Below are 14,456 nucleotides of genomic sequence, written 5' to 3' on the forward strand. Positions count from 1 at the left end.
ATGCTGCTATAAATAATACAATATTAAAAATAAAAGCACATAACATTATCCATATTTTTGGTGGTTGCAATGCTGTTATAAACAGTTGTATTGTACTAGAGTGTAAAATCGATATTCCCAAAGTGTATCATGTTTTTGTATGGGGACTTTATTTGAAGGGGGAAAATCCGCGATCGTGTTTCCAGCATAACATCCTGCTGCCAGGAGAACGGTAATCTGTTTCTGATGCCCACTCGCAATTGCAAATACGTCCGTGCTATCCTGGATCCTTGGGACGTCCCTATCCCATTGAAATTGACGCTTAAAATAGTTACGGTAAGGGTTAAGGTTAGGGTAAGAGTTAAGGTTAGGGTGGGGACGTCCCAAGGGACCCGAATAGCATACTGACCCTTGCTAATACGCTGACGCCGTTCAGCCCCCTCGAAACCCCTCCCCCTTCTCGTGCGCAGACGCAGTGCTGGATGAGTACATTTTGATACTTTATTACCCCTAAACTGTATGATACACGTGTTCATTTACGGTATGCGTACATGATTCATTGTACAAATTACATGAGTGTTGCCCTTTTTGTAACCGTAATGTTACAGTAGCTTCTTTGAACGGAGGAACGGAATGACTTTACTCCTGCATGACTTCATTACCCAAACAACACTTCGCAGACATGAGTCTCGTCACCGTATTATTGCGGAAGTGCTGAGGCAGGATTATAGCTATAGCTCAGTGGATTATAATCACAGAGTTTCTGATTTCACAGCTCCGTCGCTTCTGCAAAATATAGATTGTCGTTTTGTTATATCTCTGAATTATAAAGAAACACGGGATATGGCAGCTTTAAAGTATGCTGGTATGGATGATACAGACAGCGAGGATGAGCTGCCCCCAGGATGGGAAGAGAGATCTACGAAGGATGGATGGGTTTACTATGCGAAGTAAGCGAAAATGAACTATTGCGCATTGCTCATAGTCAACCATTGCCGCTTGATTTTATGGCAGTGTTATGCTTCCCATAAACCAGTCATTGAACATACTAGCCCTTGGCTGTATAACATCTATTCAATATTGGCCACAAAATAGAGCAGTGTAGAGCATTGCTTTGTTTTAATGCAGCTAGCTGCTGTCAGTAATTGCAAGTTAGTTTGATGGGTTATCTCTCTCTGTCTCAATCTCTCCCTCTCCACAGTCATGAGGAAATGAAGACTCAGTGGGATCATCCCAAAACGGGGAAGAAGAGACGCTGTGCTGGAGGTTAGAGTTACTCTCCAGGCAGACCCCAATCCCTCCTTTTCCCACCCACCCGTTACATCTCACCTTCCCCCATTCAATTTGCCTGGCTAACCAAACTCCTTGCTCCGGCCAAACGCTACGCCCACGGACATTAGTTTCTTCTCAGCAATGAGTCTGAGTACCTCCCAGTCTGATTGGTCCCCGAAACCGATAGGTTGGGCCAGAGCCGTGATGAGAAAATCCGTCATTGGCTTTGATACTCTGATTGGTTAGAGATGATCCAATCGCTGATTACTTTGTTTTGTACAACACCCTCATTTTGACGTCATCACAAACAACTTCAATGATGGCAGTCTCAGACTTGAGTATGTAGTGAAGGATAGAGCAACGGAATAATTCAGTTTGAGTCGTCAGGCAACCATTCAATATGCCTTTTTGCAACTGTGTGTGTAATTGTCATTACTTATGCACATTCTGCTATAGTAGATGTATCCTTATGTTAGGATGGCACTCAGTAACAGACATTTACATTTTACATTTTGGTCATTTAGCAGACGCTCTTATCCAGAGCGACTTACAGGAGCAATTAGGGTTAAGTGCCTTGCTCAAGGGCACATTTACGTCATTTAGCAGACGCTCTTATCCAGAGCGACTCACAAATTGGTGCATTCACCCCAGACCATTCAGAGATATTGAGTTAATGGTATGTATCATGTTTCTGAATAATAATATGCCATTTAGCAGACGCTTTTATCCAAAGCGACTTACAGTCATGCGTGCATACATTTTTTTGTGTATGGGTGGTCCCGGGGTCGAACCCACTACCTTGGCGTTACAAGCGCCGTGCTCTACCAGCTGAGCTACAGAGGACCATATGGCTTGAGGGGTCTAACTGGAGGGTTTTGTTCCCCACAGATCTACCATATGGATGGGAGCAGGAGATGGATGACAAAGGACAGATCTTCTATGTGGAGTAAGTCCTCCTTTCTAGATATCCTGAATCAGCAAGTTAAGGGGTGGCAGTAAAAAGAAAAACTGGTAGCACTTTATTTTTACGGTACATCAATTTACCAGGCTTTTCCCAAAACATTACAAGGTATAGTAAATACACAGTAATAACCTACTAATTACTTGTTTGTTTTGTTGGGATTCATTCAAATAAACAACATATTCATATCACTTACATGTCCTATTTAATACCAGGCAAATAGCAGTGGAAACTGTTCCGTAACATAAAGTGCTACCGAAATTGAATGGTGCAGGACGGGATGGCTGCCATTTCACGGGCTCCTAACCAATTGTGCTATGCTGTGTGTTTTTTCGGGTTGTTTGTAACTTTTTTTTTTACATAATACATCCACACTGAGCTAAAGGCTAGAGCTGCCGCTTTCAATGAGTGGGACACTAATCCAGATGCTTTTAAGAAATCCTGCTATGCCCTCCGACGAACCATCAAACAGGCAAAGCATCAATACAGGACTTAGATTGAATCCTACTGCACCGGCTCTGATGCTCATCGGATGTGGCAGGGCTTGTAAACTATTACGGATTACAAAGGGAAACCCAGCTGCGAGCTGCCCAGGGAAGCGAGCCTACCAGATGAGCTAAATGCCTTCTATGGTCGCTTCGAGGCAAGCAACACTGATCCATGCATGAGAGCACCAGCTGTTCCGGACGACTGTGTGATCACGCTCTCTGTAGCCAACGTGAGTAAGACCTTTAAACAGGTCAACATTTACAAGGCCGCAGGGCCAGAAGGATTACCAGGACACGTACTCAGAGCATGCACTGACCAACTGGCAAGTGTATTCACTGACATTTTCAACCTCTCCCTGACTGAGTCTGTAATACCTACATGTTTCAAGCAGACCACCATAGTCCCTGTGCCCAAGAATGCCAAGGTAACCTGCCTAAATGACTACTGCCCCATAGCACTCACGTCTGTAGCCATGAAGTGCTTTGAAAGGCTGGTCATGGCTCACATCAACACCATCATCCCAGAAACCATAGACCCACTACAATTCACATACCACCCCAACAGATCCACAGATGACGCAATCTCCATTGCACTCCACACTGCCCTTTCCCACCTGGACAAAAGGAACCCCTACGTGAGAATGCTGTTAGTTGACTACAGCTCGGCGTTCAACACCATAGTGCCCTCAAAGCTCATCACTAAACTAAGGACCCTGGGACTAAACACCTCCTCCTCCATGCTTTGCTGTGGGAAATACACCTGCGGAGATCATCCATCCATTCATACACACCACGTCTCACAAAGACACGGCTGTTGGAGCCACAAATCTCCAATTTGGACAAATTTCCACCTGTCTAATGTCCATTGCTCGTGTTTCTTGGCCCAAGCAGGTCTCTTTTTCTTATAGGTGTCCTTTAGTAATGGTTTCTTTGCAGTAATTCGACCATGAAGGCCTGACTCACACAGTCCCCTCTGAACAGTTGATGTTGAGATGTGTCTGTTACTTGAACTCTGTGAAGCATTTATTTGGGCTGCAATTTCTGAGGCTGGTAACTCTAATGAACTTATCCTCTGCAGCAGAGGTAGCTCTGGGTCTTCCATTCCTGTGGCGGTCCTTATGAGAGCCAGTTTCACCATAGCGCTTGATGGTTTTTGCGACTGCACTTGAAGAAACTTTCAAAGTTCTTGAAATGTTCCGTATTGACTGACCTTCAAGTCTTAAAGTAATGAAGGACTGTCGTTTCTCTTTGCCTATTTGAGCTGTTCTTGCCATAATATGGACTTGGTCTTTTACCAAATAGGGCTATCTTCTGTATACCACCCCTACCTTTTCACAACACAACTGATTGGCTCAAACACATTAAGAAGGAAAGAAATTCCACAAATTAACTTTTAAGAAGGCACACATGTTAATTGAAATGCATTCCAGGTGACTACCTCATGAAGCTGGTTGAGACAATGCCAAGAGTGTGCAAAGCTGTCATCAAGGCAAAGGGTGGCTATTTGAAGAATCTCAAATATAAAATATATGTTGATTTGTTTAACACTTTTTTCGTTACTACATGATTCCATATGTGTTATTTCATAGTTTTGATGTCTTCACTATTATTCTACAATGTAGAAAATAGTAAAAATAAAGAAAAACCCTTGAATGAGTAGGTGTGTCCAAACTTACTGTACATGTAGATATTACCTTGACTAACCTGTACCCCGCACATTGACTCGGTACCGGTACCCCATGTATGTAGCCTCGTTATTCTTATTTTGTAACCTTTTTTTATTTTCTTACTTTAGTTTATTTTTGTATTTTTTTGTGCAAATATTTTCTTTAAAAAATCCTGCATTGTTGGTTAAGGGCTTGTAAGAAAGCATTTCACAGTAAGGTCTACGCCTGTTGTATTCGGCGCAGGTGACAAATAACATTTAATTTGAAATCTTCTCCCCACTGCTGTAGAGTAGACCCATGGCTGTGAGCAGCCTATCTATTCCCAGCTGCCTGTTCATGAGGCCTTGTTCTGGTAGAGAGGGACCATGTTGGAGCATCCTCACAACCACTTAGCTTAGTTACATTTTAGTCATTTAGCAGATGCTCTTATCAAGAGCGACTTACAGGAGCAATTAGGGTTAAGTGCCTTGCTCAAGGGCGCATCGACAGATTTTTCACCTAGTCGGCTCGGGGATTAGAACCAGCGACCTTTTGGTTACTGGCACAACGCTCTTAACCACTAAGCTACCCGCCGCCCAGTTAGAGGACTAACTTAGTGTCTTCTTGTCTCATCTGAACTTGTTTATTTCATTTGGTAAAAAATACCTCTCTCCCTGCCCCTTCACTAACAGTCACATTAACAAGAGGAAGACCTACTTTGACCCGCGGCAGGCGTTTACTGTGGAGGACGTTCTGGTGAAGCCGAAGCGTTACGATGGGAACACTGCAGCCCTGGAGATCCTGCAGGGTCGTGACCTCTCAGACAGGGTGGTCCTCATCACCGGGGGAAACTCTGGCATCGGTGAGTTTAGGACTGTGTGTGTGCACGTGTCTGTGTGTAATTCACTTATTTATGCCTCAATAGAGTTAAGAAGTGCACCTTCATTATTCCACCAGTGGGTGGGGGTGTTGTACCTAGTTTGTTTTTGTCCAGTCCTGACCGTGCTTTTCTGTCGTCCCCCTGCAAGCCAAAGCCTCACTGTATGCCTTTAAAACCGGGCATTCATCAACATTATGAAATGATACACTTAGACTGAACAAATCATTCACTAATACCCAACATGATTGTATTGAAGGTCAGGAGCCCTTTTCACTCGTACCCATATACGGGTTGAAAACGGCAGATAGTAATTGTAATTGTGTGATGGTGGGGATGAAGGGCTGTGTTCCAAACAGAAAACTACAAGTGTGCTTGCTCTAGTTTCTCAATGGCACAGCTAAAAAAAGCACCTTATCGTTGAAGACTTCTTTGAGTTGTAAAAGTACATTGAAATTACTTAGGAACTGTGCACACTTTGGAGAAGTGTGTGGCCACTTGGAGACACCAGTTAGTCCGCTCACTCAAACCCTTGTCATTTTTTGTCTTATGTTGCACCTATCCCACATTTTCCAGGAATATTCTTATCATGTTACTGAATGTATCCAGAGAATTTTCTGATTTTGTTATCACAAATACGGTGAAAAGTACAGTAAATGTAAAATGCACATAAAAATCAACTCTGTAATATTTGGATTCAGTCTTGTGTCAGGTGAATTGTTGTGTCCTCAACTTTGGTCTATTCATTTTCCCATAATCTCCAAACAGTTCCCGTTCAATTACTACTATGCTTATGCATAAGCTTTTCTGCTGTAAGAAACATTTAAATTTAGCCCTAGCCATATAGGCCAATTCCCACAAGTGTAAAGGGTTAACTGAGCTGAATTGGATGTCATTGTTAACTGTAATGAATGATGGCCATTTGTGGTGGGCAAATGCATGGCTCACTGTATAATGGCCCTGGAAACAAATGCATTTCCTTTTCCTCTCTGGCACAAGTAGCAGCCATTTATCCACAGTCGCAGGGGGATAACGACAGCGCGAGGGAAATTAAACAAACATAAAATCGTTAATTGTCTTCATATTCAAATCATTCCTCTATCCTAAAGTTATGGCTTTGTAAATGGAGTGAGTATATCACTAAAGATGGTTGTGAAACAGTGTTGTTGTTTTCAGATTTATAATGGTTAAGACTTCAGACCGTGACTGAACTCGAGCTTCCCACCATGAATGACTTTTTAGTATATGTTCCTTTGGGCCAGAGGTTCTGCAACACAGTCAAGTTTGTGCCTGGTTATTTTCAAGAAGGAACAAAACAACAAGGATAGAATAAAGGGCAAAACTCTGGCTATCATGTTGAAGTCATTCCAGAGAAACAACTTTTGACAGGTAAAAATTAACTAGTCAAATGCAAAAACATATAGGCCTACTGTCACAAAATATATTTAGTCAACAGGGTAAAGCTGATGTAGCTTATTACCTGTAACATAGTCCTCTTGCCGAGACACTCTTCTAGTCAGTGAGATGGTGGTTTCTATTCCTCAGAAAGAGGGCACAGAAGCTCTTTCAGGTGGAATGTGGCAATCTGAATAATACACCGATCTTTACGCACATCAGTCCCTTTGTTTCTCTTAAGATACACAATATTTAACATATCAAAAACACACTTTGATATTTTAACTAAGTTTTGCTGTTGGTCTATTGATTCTGATTAACCGTGATGCATTGCACCCTGTTTCTAATGTATTTTCCTCTGTGATGGGGTTCTTGTTTTTCAGTAAAAATTATCAAAAAGTATCAGACACAATTATAAACGAAAAAACCCATTGATATTATTACAAATATTGTCTAAAGTGTAAAGTTTGTTTTGCAGTGTCAATGCCTAATGAACACACATTTACATAACCTTTATCCTCCACTTGTCTCCCAGTGTACTGAATATGAATTATCCTGCTATAATGAACAGTATGCCAATAGTAATTGCCACCAGTAGCGAGCTCCCTTGACATCCCCATGGTCAACGTGTGAAATGTGCTTATGCCAATTGACTAAACACAGTGGGAATTTAAATTGCATCAATAGTGTCTCAATCCTAGCGTCAAGACTATTTTCATTTGTTCAACAGAATCGTTTTAACAGGAAATATGAGGACATTTATTTTTAACTATAGCTGGCTATTATTTAAATTACATGTTTCCATTTTATTGTGTTAATTTAGCTCTTAATGCATGGGGAATAGAGATATATGAGGCCATTTATGCATGAAATGTAATGCGGTATGGTTTTGATAACAGGCCTGAATAGGTTCTAGTAATATTGCTGGAAGGCGATACAGGGATGTGGTGCGTCTCAGCTTACGGCATTAGTCTTATTTTCTCCCTCTCTCCTTTGTAATTTAAAAACCAGTAAGAACTCCTATTTGGTCTTTAATTGCGGTAATGGAAATTAATGGTCGCTGTTAGCCGATCTCACCTTCTCTCTCTCTCTCTCTCTCTCTCTCTCTCTCTCTCTCTCTCTCTCTCTCTCTCTCTCTCTCTCTCTCTCTCTCTCTCTCTCTCTCTCTCTCTCTCTCTCTCTCTCTCTCTCTCTCAATTCATTTAAAAGGGGCTTTATTGGCATGGGAAACATATGTTTACTTTGCTAAAGCAAGTGAAATAAACAGTCAACAAAAGTGAGAAGAAACAAATTTAACAATATAAAAAAACTTAGAAATTAACAGTAAACATTAAACACTCAAAAAGGTTTCAAAAAGATAAAGACATTTCAAGCATTATATTATCAGCTATGTACAGTGTTTTAGCAATGTGCAAATACTGTAGTTGTAGTACGAATAGTGGGGGAAGATAAATAAACAGATAAATATTGGTAGTATTTTACAATGTTGTTTGTGCTCCACTGGTTGCCCTTTTGTCATGGCAATGGCCCACAAATCATGCTGCTGTGATTTGCACATTGTGGTATTTCGCCTAACAGATATGGGAGTTTATCAATGTTTGACTTGTTTTAAAATTATTTGTGGGTCTGTGTGATCTGTGGGAAATATGTGTCTCTAATGTGGTCATACATTTAGCAGGAGGTTAGGAAGTGCAGCTTAGTTTCCACCTCATTTTGTGGACAGTGGGCACATATCCTGTCTTCTCTTGAAAGCCAGGTCTGCCTATGGTGACGTCTCTCAATAGCAAGGCTATGCTCACTGAGTCTGTACGTAGTCAAGGATTTTCTTAATTTTGGGACAGTCACAGTGGTCAGGTATTCTGCCACTGTGCACTCTCTGTTTAGGGCCAGATAGTATACCAATTTGCTCAGTTTTTCGGTTGATTCTTTCCAGCTGGCTGAAGGGACTCTTCTCTAGGTTAATGTCTCTGTAGGTAAGTGCTTTGTGGTAGAATGTGTGGGTATTGCTTCCTTGGTGGGTGTGGAATTTAACAGCTCTTTTCTGGATTTTGATAACTAGTGGGTATAGTTGTAATTCTGCTCTGCATGCATTGTTTGGTGTTTTGCGTTTTACACATAGTATTTTCTTGCAGAATTCTGCATGCAGAGAGAGTCTCAATTGGGTGTTTGTCCCATTTTGCGAATTCTTGGCTGGTGAGTGGACCCTAGACCTCACAACCATAGAAGGCAATGGGTTCTATAACTGATTGAAGTGTTGCTTTTCCAGATCCTAATTGGGATGTCGAGTTTTATGTTCCTTTTGATGGCATGGAAGGCCCTTCTTGCCTTTTCTCTTAGATCGCTCACAGCCTTGTGGAAGTTACCTGTGGTGTTGATGTTTAGGCTGAGGTAGGTATAATTCTTTGTTTGCTCTAGGGCAACAGTGTCTAGATAGAATTTGTATTTTTTGTCCTGGCAACTGAACCTTTTTTGGAATTCCATTATTTTTGTCTTACTGAGATTCACTGTCTGGGCCCAAGTCTGACAGAATCTGTGCAGAAGATCTAGTCTCTTTCTCTTTCTCGCTGTCTTTTGCTCTCTCTCTCTCTGTCTCTCTCTTTCTGTCTCTCTCTTTCTCTCTCCCTTGGTCTCTCTCAATTCAATTCAAAGGGCTTTATTGGTATGGGAAACTTATGTTTCCATTGCCAAAGCAAGTGAAATAGAAAATAAACAAAAGTGAAATAAACAATACAAAAATGAACAGTAAACATTACACTCACAAAAGTTCCAAAATAATAAAGACATTTGTCTATATACAGTGTTGTAACGATGTGCAAATAGTTCAAGTACAAAAGGGAAAAGAAATAAACATAAATATGGGTTGTATTTACAATGGTGTTTGTTCTTCATTGGTTGCTCTTTTCTTTTGGCAACAGGTCACAAATCTTGCTGCTGTGATGGCACACTGTGGTATTTCACCCAATAGATATGGGTGTTTATCAAAATTGGATTTGTTTTCGAATTCGTTGTGGGTCTGTGTAATCTGAGGGAAATATGTGTCTCTAATATGGTCATACATTTGGCAGGAGGTTAGGAAGTGCAGCTCAGTTTCCACCTAATTTTGTGGAAACTCTCTCTCTCTCTCTCTCTCTCTCTCTCTCTCTCTCTCTCTCTCTCTCTCTCTCTCTCTCTCTCTCTCGCTCTCTCTCTCTCTCTCTCTCTCTCTGTGTCTGTGTGTGTGTGTAAAGGTAGTCTCCTCTAGCCCTCAGGTCCACCTGTATGTGTGTACCATTGATCCTGTAGGGACTGTGACCCTGCCTCAGGCCCACCATCCATCCCCATTAATAGCTCCTGTTCTAGCCTTCATTCAACCAACTAATAACTCTACACAGTTACTGTACATTTACTGGCCAAGGGTTCACTGTACTGTTTGTCCTTAAAGGGCTACCGTCACTGGGCGCATCAAAGGACAACTTATTTAACTTCATTAGAATATTGTTAGCAATACTTGTAGTGGTGCTGCATGGTCCAGGGGAGGTGTGTGGTTCTGTCTGTTAAAAACTTGATAGCCCGTCAGTATCTTTGTATTTTTAGTTCTTCATACTGTCAACACTTTGTCCTCTGCATGTTCACACCTGTGAACATGTCCTGTTTAGGCTATTCTCATCCAATATCTACACCGTGAAAGGTTCTTTTTCTGCCATATATTCAATACTGAGAATAGAACATGTGAATGAGGCAAAGCATATATTTGTACTGAATATCTACATCCATATACAGTGTTACATGTGTACACTAGATACTCTGTAGAGCCTGTGTGTGTTCAGTGGAGGGGTGTAGGTCTCTGAGGTGTCATGTTATTAACTTGATAATATGACGTATGGTGAGTTATGGTTAGTTATGGACCTAGCAACCCTCTGTCTCACTACAGCAGGACTACATGCATGTAGAGACAACAACCCATTCATATCCATCAGGACTGGCTCCACAAATAAGACATCTGTAAAAGGATTCTTATTATTTTCTATCAAGTTGATTTCAAGAACATTTCATTTCACTGGGACGACATAGCTTTTTGTGTGCATGATTTATGGTTTGATTTCTATTTGAGATAAATTGCAAGACTTTATAGAGGACATTTTTAGATTGCTGGTTTATCTAAACATGCAGAGAATTGTACCTAAACAGCTTTCCCCAATCCCCAGTCCAGCGTGTGTGTGTGTATGTGAGAGAGAGAGACCTGGGGATGCTCCTGTCTCTAATGCATGCTTTGAATCCCACATGGTGTTGTTGTGCTGGTGGAGGATCAATGTCACAGTAAGAAGCAGAGAGGAGTTGGGAGGAGGGACAGCTAGTGAATAACAAGAGGGACTGAAATATGTATAATATGATCATCCTATCTCTATCTCTAAACATCATTCCCTTGGTGTTTTAGGTCTTTGAATGTTATTTGTTATTCATGAAACAGTGTCATTGTTCAGTGTTTGTGTTGATCCCTGTGTTGTGTTGTGTGGATTATGAGCTAGGCCTGCTCTCTCCTCTCTCTGGAAGGACAGATCACTAAAAAGATGCAGCCAGTCGCGGAGAGAGAGAGAGGGAGGGGAGAGGAGGGAGGCTCAGTGTGCAGATTAAGCCCATAGCCAGGCTTTGTGAGTGATCATTAGATTGAGGCAGATTTGTTAAACATAACTGCCATTAAATTAGCAGCAAAGCCCTGGTATTTACTGCACCACTGGTGTTTGTGAATAAGGAGCCCTTACAGAGCGGCCCAGCCATGTGTTAAGCCCACCGCCTGGTAAGGAGGGGATTCATTATTCATACTGGGACTGACTGGGAGGAAGTAGAGGATAAGAAGATGCTCCTGGAGAGGGTGGCATGCAGCGCAACGGGCTTGTGTGTCTCTGTGTATACACTGTATGTGTGCAAACATGCTTGAGTGTGTATGTGTACATCTTCACTGTGGGACAATCTCTTGTGTAAAGTCCCCTGTCTCAATCTCTTGTGTAAAGTCCCCTGTCTCCTTGGACGTGGCTGGTGTTATTCTAACTGAGGAAATGGAAGGGTTTTACAACAGGAATTTCATGTCCTCTCTGAGGAAGATGTTTATTGGCTACGTAATGAGAACCAGTTATGGTTGGTTAGTCAAATTATTCAACTTTATTAACCTTGGATCAAATTCACAATGCTGTCCCAAACTGGTGTAACATACCAGGGAATTGCGTCGTAGGCCAAGAGGGTTCGATAATGATTACAGCTCTAATATAATTTAACTGGAATGGTTAGAGAGAGAGGATGGAATACATATATGTGCTTAAAGCCCCTCAGTGGAATCAGATGAAAGGCGACTGGGTTATTGTGTGTAGTGAAGTAGTTTATAGACTCATCGGGTTTACAGTCTGGGGATGATGAGGAGATAAAGCTACGTGAAGGGGAGGGTGGATTTGGATGACAGTGATGAAAATAGCCCTCCTCCAGTGATATATGTGTGTGTGTGTGTGTAACCTGTTACCATAGGTACAGGAGTGGCCATTGTTATTGGAGGCCATGATGAAGTGTGTGTGTGTGCGTGTGTGCGTGTGCGTGTAAACGTAAGGTGAAGGCTGAGGTGACCAGTGTGTGTGTAAGAGAGAGAGGGAGAGGGCAGGCAGTGTGGAGCGTGAGGCAGGGGACAGTGGGAAAGGGGACAGGGGACAGGGGACAGTGGGAAAGGGGACAGGGGAAAGGGGACAGTGGGAAAGGGGACAGTGGGAAAGGGGACAGTGGGAAAGGGGACAGTGGGAAAGGGGACAGGGGGAAAGGGGACAGTGGGAAAGGGGACAGGGGGAAAGGGGACAGTGGGGAAGGGGACAGTGGGAAAGGGGACAGGGGAAAGGGGACAGGAGATTGTGTGGGCCAGGTGGGGGTTAAGAGGGGCCAGGCCAGGGGTAATAGAACCACTCCAGGCCTCTCAGGTGGAACAACTCACCCCTGGGCTGTAATTACAAACCATACATCCCACTTTTGGGGTGACACCACCTCCCTGGAACTAATGGAAGGGCTGCAGTTGGAATGGAGGAGAATTAGAGTGCTCCTCATTGCAGGCGTGGAGTAGGCTCCTGTTTTTTGGGGCTTAAAATATTATAGAGCAGGAACAGGTGTATTCATCGTTGAGACACACAGGAGGTACTGCAGTGAGAATAGTTAGGCATTGGGGAGAGCTGTGTGTTCATTAAATCAGGTGGAAGTTCTCTATAGAGTGAGAGATTGAGAGTGTGAGCGTGAGATAGTTGGAGGGTATTTACCAGAAGATACCGACCATACCATTACGCTTGTTTACACTGCGGTGGGGTCGGAAAACAATCATGGTTATATTAAGATACCGTGGAGCCGGCGTGAGATATGGGTTGGAAAATGTACCTCAATGCAGGGATAGGATTTGCCACTGTTTTCCAAATTTGACCTTTATCCACACTGCTCCATCGAGAAGCTTGAGATACTGCTAGTTTTGGATAAAGGTAAAATTTGAAGTACAGTGGCATATCCCGTCCTTGCATTGAGGTACGTTTTCTGACCCATATCTTGCTCCGGCTTCATGGTGTCTTAATGTAACCATGATTGCCATTCTGACCAAGGGCAGACTTGGCTGAAACTATCTCACCGGAGAAAGCATCAGAGCGAGCAAAACAGTGCCCCTATGTCTTACTGTATGTAGCCCATGTATCTGATGCTGTCTGGACAAAAAGAGTATGACATGCCATAATCATTTTGTCCAGACAGCATCAGACACAGTACATGGACTACACATACACATGGGCTACAAATGTCCTCTGCCTGGACGACGATGGCAGTATTATCAGCAGCACCTGTACTTTTACCAAAGAAATGCGTATTGTATCCCCCTAGTCAGGGCCTTGCACAGACCTTTCTGCAGGTGCTCAAAATGAAAAAAGGCCACCCCCTGCTTGAAATAATAAAATACTTTCATAATTAATATCTCGGAATTCATAACCAAATGCCTCTGTAGAGATAATGTTTACATTTTTGAGCATAGGCCTATTTATTTCTGCAACAACACACTCATCATCATCATAAATTGTGAGGAAGCTAGTTAGAGTGCCTCCTAAAGAAATGATTGACATAGGGAAAAGAGGGTGGGCGATCAGCTGATCATTGATGTTAATGATTGATGTAAATCTGCTATCTCGATTTCTTTTACTGATTGTGATTGATTTGATTTGATTTACCTCTATGGCTTTCTGCCTCTCGCTGCTGCGCGTATCAGCCAACCAGACCGAATATTGATGATGATGTAGGCTAAATCATGTGTTATCAAGTGTTAATCAAATGTTATGCTGCTGTGGCAGTACTGTGGATATTTTAACTCGGTAGCTAGCTACACACACTCGACTGGTGAGCGCATCTCTCAAGCCATACATGTTTGAATACCGGGCGCGCGTGAGCGCCGTACAGGGCAGATCAACAGGCGCAACCAACCAACGGACGGGTTGGGAGTGGGGGTGGGGGTGGTGAACTTGATGACAACTTGTTGGCAGTGAATTCCGAACAACAATGACAAAGAATGTATAAAACCCCATTTTAGGGCACTTTGGACACTGGAAGAGGAAAGGGGCATGTGCTCTCCACAGGTAGAGCTCTATCTGTCTGTGCCTGCCCCTAGTCTAAGGGTCCGGGGCCGGGTTTCTACTAAGCTAACATATGGAATTGTTTTAAGATGGTCATACCAAGGATAATTTAGCTATTTGATTTGGAATTTTAGGTATAACAATATATATATATATTTGATGAAACATTGAATTTGGCCTTATCGCTATTAGCCCATAGAAAAACAGATAGTCAAAGATTTAATCAAAAGGAAGTAC

The 14,456-nt window shown here is 42.4% G+C and overlaps 1 protein-coding gene across 1 annotated transcript in view; it reads left to right on the top strand.

The window, feature by feature from the left end:
• Positions 1–740: 740 nt before the first annotated feature.
• The window catches only part of wwox (WW domain containing oxidoreductase), a gene marked incomplete at its 3' end in the record, with an annotated part of 100,793 nt that continues 87,077 nt past the window's right edge, over positions 741–14,456 (top strand). The window contains exons 1-4 of the mRNA XM_084169255.1: positions 741–929; positions 1,181–1,245; positions 2,140–2,197; positions 5,039–5,208. Of these exons, the coding sequence (XP_084025381.1) occupies positions 823–929; positions 1,181–1,245; positions 2,140–2,197; positions 5,039–5,208 (400 nt within the window). The 5' untranslated portion in view covers positions 741–822. The remainder of the gene's footprint in view (positions 930–1,180; positions 1,246–2,139; positions 2,198–5,038; positions 5,209–14,456) is intronic.

Source organism: Coregonus lavaretus (genome assembly GCF_964263955.1).
Source record: "Coregonus lavaretus genome assembly, chromosome: 9".
NCBI lineage: Eukaryota > Metazoa > Chordata > Actinopteri > Salmoniformes > Salmonidae > Coregonus > Coregonus lavaretus.